General features: G+C 41.4%; 1 protein-coding gene across 1 annotated transcript in view; it reads right to left on the bottom strand.

Moving 5' to 3' along the window:
- Nucleotides 1-4,072, bottom strand: part of VPS13B (vacuolar protein sorting 13 homolog B) — a 477,299-nt gene extending 473,227 nt beyond the window's left edge. Inside the window, 2 exon segments of the mRNA XM_026841594.1 lie at nt 3,181-3,358; nt 4,052-4,072. Coding sequence (XP_026697395.1) covers nt 3,181-3,327 — 147 coding nt within the window. The 5' untranslated portion in view covers nt 3,328-3,358; nt 4,052-4,072.

Raw genomic sequence — 4,072 nt, 5'->3', positions numbered from 1 at the left:
AAAAAAAAAAAAAAAAAAAAAAAAAAAAAAAAAAAAAGAGAAAGACACCGTAAATACAGTCTGTGGGTCCAAGCAATTCCAAAGAATAGTAAGAGATAAATTAAGATCACTACATTTCACATAAGCACACAGCCAAATAATGTAAAAAAAAAAAAAAAGGATCTAAGCTAAATTTAGCTAAATTTTGCATTTGTCACATATTCAAATCCCCATTCAAGCTGATAAAACATGAGCACAAGTATGGGCACATAGCAACATTTGCCTGTATAAGAGCTATGACATTAACAGATTGCACTGGATATTTAAATACCCAGATGATACACAGGCAAAGATGACGCCAGTGATCATCTACCAGTAAACTGTGACTATGACGTAGATGATGGCAGCAAAATCCTAATCGTGTCAGGTAACATAACACGTTTGATATATCCATCCCAAATCATCATTCATCATTAGAACAAACTGTCTCTCTACACAGATTAGCCCTGGAACAGTTTACCCAAAGAGAAGGTTTTCACAACCAAGACAGGAGATTTCAGGACTCAACTGGAGAAAGCCACAAGCTGATCTGACATAATGATGACAACAGGCCTACTCAGAACAGGAAGCTGGACTAGATGACCCCCAAAGCCTTCTTTAATTCTATAATATATACATTTTAAAAAGCTTATGAATATTCACAGGAGGAACACATCCTACACAACTGAAGTCTAGTATCCACATCAGCTGTATGGACAAGCTGTACCAAGAAAATGAGGAACTAAAAGACTGGAGAGAAGACACAGAGGCCATCAAACACTTGAAGGAAGACAAACAGGCTCTTTACAGAAATAGGACAGGATCTCATGAACAATCATCTCCTCTGCCAGAACAGGATTAGAGACCCTTAATTAACCATAAATATTTCTTAAAAGTTTTAAAAGGTCTCCTGTAATAGACCATGCAGTCTCCTCCCATGCCTCACAATACCATTAAAACATGAGAAAGTTTTCCTTGATGTCCAACCTAAGTATTCCTGAGTGAAATTTATTCCAGTCTTTCTTCCTCATCCGTATAATTCTTGCCCAATCTTGTGTCACCTTATTTTATTCAAAATTTAAAACACATTACTGTCCTTTGTGGCACCCACCATGGGGCATGAGGAATGAGAGATAAGGATAGCAATTGGGAGAGGTAGCAAGCAAAATATGGACTTGAACAATGTTAGTGGAATAACCATGGAATTTCAGTTCTTGTAATTGTGGTGGAGGAACGAAGGGTGGATTTTGTACTTTTGTTTGGCATTATGATGATGTTATTTTTACTTTGGTGGTGTGGGGAAGGGGTTTTTTTGTTGATGTGAGTGAATTTTGTAAATACTGTGCAATGAATGTGAATTTTATTTATAATTCTGGAATAAGTGGTTCACAGAGGCGAGGGCCAGAATGTGTTGGGTTTGTGTGCAGTGGGTTTTTGGTAGCAGGGGAGGGGGCTACAGCAGTAGTGCCTGTGAGAAGCTTCTCAAAGCTTCCCCGGCTCCAATTCAGACCCACCTCTGGCCAAGGCTGAGCCAACTAGCAACAGTGGTTGCACCTGTGATATATTTAAGAAGGGTAACCTGGGAGGAGTTGTGAGGGAAATACCTATGCAAACACTGAGGTCAGTTGAAGGAAGGAGGGGGAGATGCACCAGACCATAGACTTCCCTGCAGCCCATGGTGAGAGGACAGGCTGCCCCCCTGCAGCCCATGGAGAACCCCACATTGGAGCAGGTGGCTGCACCCAAAGAAGGCCAGGACTCTGAAAGAAGCCTGCACTGGAACAGTCAGTTGCTGGGGGGACCGCAGCTCACAGAGGGGACCCACACTGGAGCAGCCTGTGAAGAGCTGCAGATAGTGAGAAGGACTCATGTTGGAGGAAGTTAGCGGATTACTATCTCCGATGAAAGGGACCCCACGCTGGAGTAGGGGAATCCTCCCCCTGAGGGGAAAGGGGCAGCAGAAACAATGGGTGATGAACTAACCACAACCCCCATTCCCTGCACCACTGCAAGGGAGGAAGTAGAAAAATCAGGAGCAAAACTGAATCCAGGAAGAAGGGAGGGTGGGGGGAAGGTGTTTTTAAGATGTGGTTGTATTTCTCACTGTTCTACTCTGACTGGTAAATTAGTGGTGGTGGTATTCAAATTAAATTGATGTTCTTTTTCTTCCTCAATCAAGTCTGTCTTTTGTCCATGACCATAACTGGTAAGTCATCCTTCCTGTCCTTGTCTGGATCTTCAACCTTTCTGTATTTCTGCTCCCCATCCCTGAGGTGAAAGGAGTGAACAAGTGGCTGCATGGTGCTCAGTTCCTGTCTGGGCTTAAACCAGAACACACCGTCTACTGTATTCTTCTTTCAGTGGCCATATTCTCTAAACCTCCCATTATTTTTTGTTGCCTTTCTCTCAGCTCCTTTACTTAGACTACCTCCAGACACAGGACTCTAGCTACAACTCATTACACCATGCACAACAGCAAACAGCTTTATCTGACGCACACACTCAGCTCCTTAAGGTGTTAACTCAGATAAGCATAGGAGGAGACAGTCCCTCCAGTAAGATTTAAACAGTTCATACTGACCACAGGCTCCAAATTCTGTATCGAGTGTTTTACTCGGTCAAAACTTAGCCTTAAAAAGACAAGCTTACAGACTCTCTGATCTAATCCACACAAACCAGCTGATCTGTCCCTCAATTACTCTTGTTTAGATACAACTGGAATGATGAAAACTGGAGTCATAAAACAATCCAGAGAATAGAAATTTGTATTTAGTATGCATAATTAATAAGTGATCCTGCTTTACTTTGTGACATTTTGAATTAGTTACTATATGCAATTAGTAAATATGACTGGAAAAGCAAATTAGTTAATGTTTGTACTGAAAAACAATGGTTAATGTAAGAAGAAACGTGTCCACAAAAAAGCCTTTCTTTCCACATCCCATAACTTACAGAATGTGCAAAGAATTATCATTCATTACTAAACAAATGGCATGGAATCAATGCAATACTAACTAAATGCAGGGAGGGGAAAAAAACTTGCATAAGAAGAAAAACAGTGAGTACTAAATGAACATTTATCTGTGCAGACCAGTCTAAATTATTTAGTCAACTTCTTTTAAATCAAAGACACAGACTGTAACTACTGTAAACATAACATACCTGTTCAAGTACATCCAACTTTAATTCAAGTTTACTAAGTACAACATCTCCTCCCCAGAGGGACAACTGTAGATCTGAAGGCTTCAAGTTCTTTATGTAGCGATTCACATAACTCATCAAAATAGGAGTTACATAGGACTCCAGCATTCTGAAAGATTTCTGTATTACAGGTCAAGCACTAGGAAGAGAGACAATTGAGGTATTATTTATAAATCTGTCAAGTTAACTTTCAATACATCAACAGTAACATTGTTTGGATGTATGAAAAATTATACTTCAAATTCTGCTTTCTAAACATATGTCTATATCCAGAGATACATATACTTACATGTAAAGATGAAATATGTACCAAGATGAAAGCATATCTATTTGCATTTACAAATTTCCAGCTTATATACACAGGAACTAATAACTGGGTTGCTCACTATCAAAACGGAAGTCTACTCAAACAAACCAGAAAAACAGAGGAGGAAGTCAAGCAGTCTATCATACCTTCATATAAAATTTAAATGACAAAAAACCTGTCACTTTTAAGTGATAAAAGTCCACACTAAACCATCACCTTAGATACACCTCATCGATCTGATACTTTGAGTATCGCATAGATGGAAGAAATGCCCGCTTCTTGCCACCCTTAACTCTAAGCAAGCCACTATCCTTCATTAGCCAAGCTGAAGTGACATTAACGCTTGACACCGCTCCCCTCGCACTCCCCACCCTTTCCAGCACCCCCGCCCTCCCTGCCGTACTGAGGAAACCCTTCCCGCCTCCGTCACCGCCGCAGGCTCTCCCGGGCACCCCCCGCCCGTACCTTCGGGACACCCCCCACACCTCCCTCCGCCAGCCCCACGCCCCCCCAGGTCCCGTTTACCTCCCCCTTCCAACACCTCCG

This window comes from Athene cunicularia (assembly GCF_003259725.1).
Source record: "Athene cunicularia isolate RWA chromosome 2 unlocalized genomic scaffold, athCun1 chr2_part1, whole genome shotgun sequence".
Lineage (NCBI taxonomy): Eukaryota > Metazoa > Chordata > Aves > Strigiformes > Strigidae > Athene > Athene cunicularia.
The sequence above is the reverse complement of the archived record's forward strand: the minus strand, read 5'-3'. Positions and strand labels throughout refer to the sequence as shown.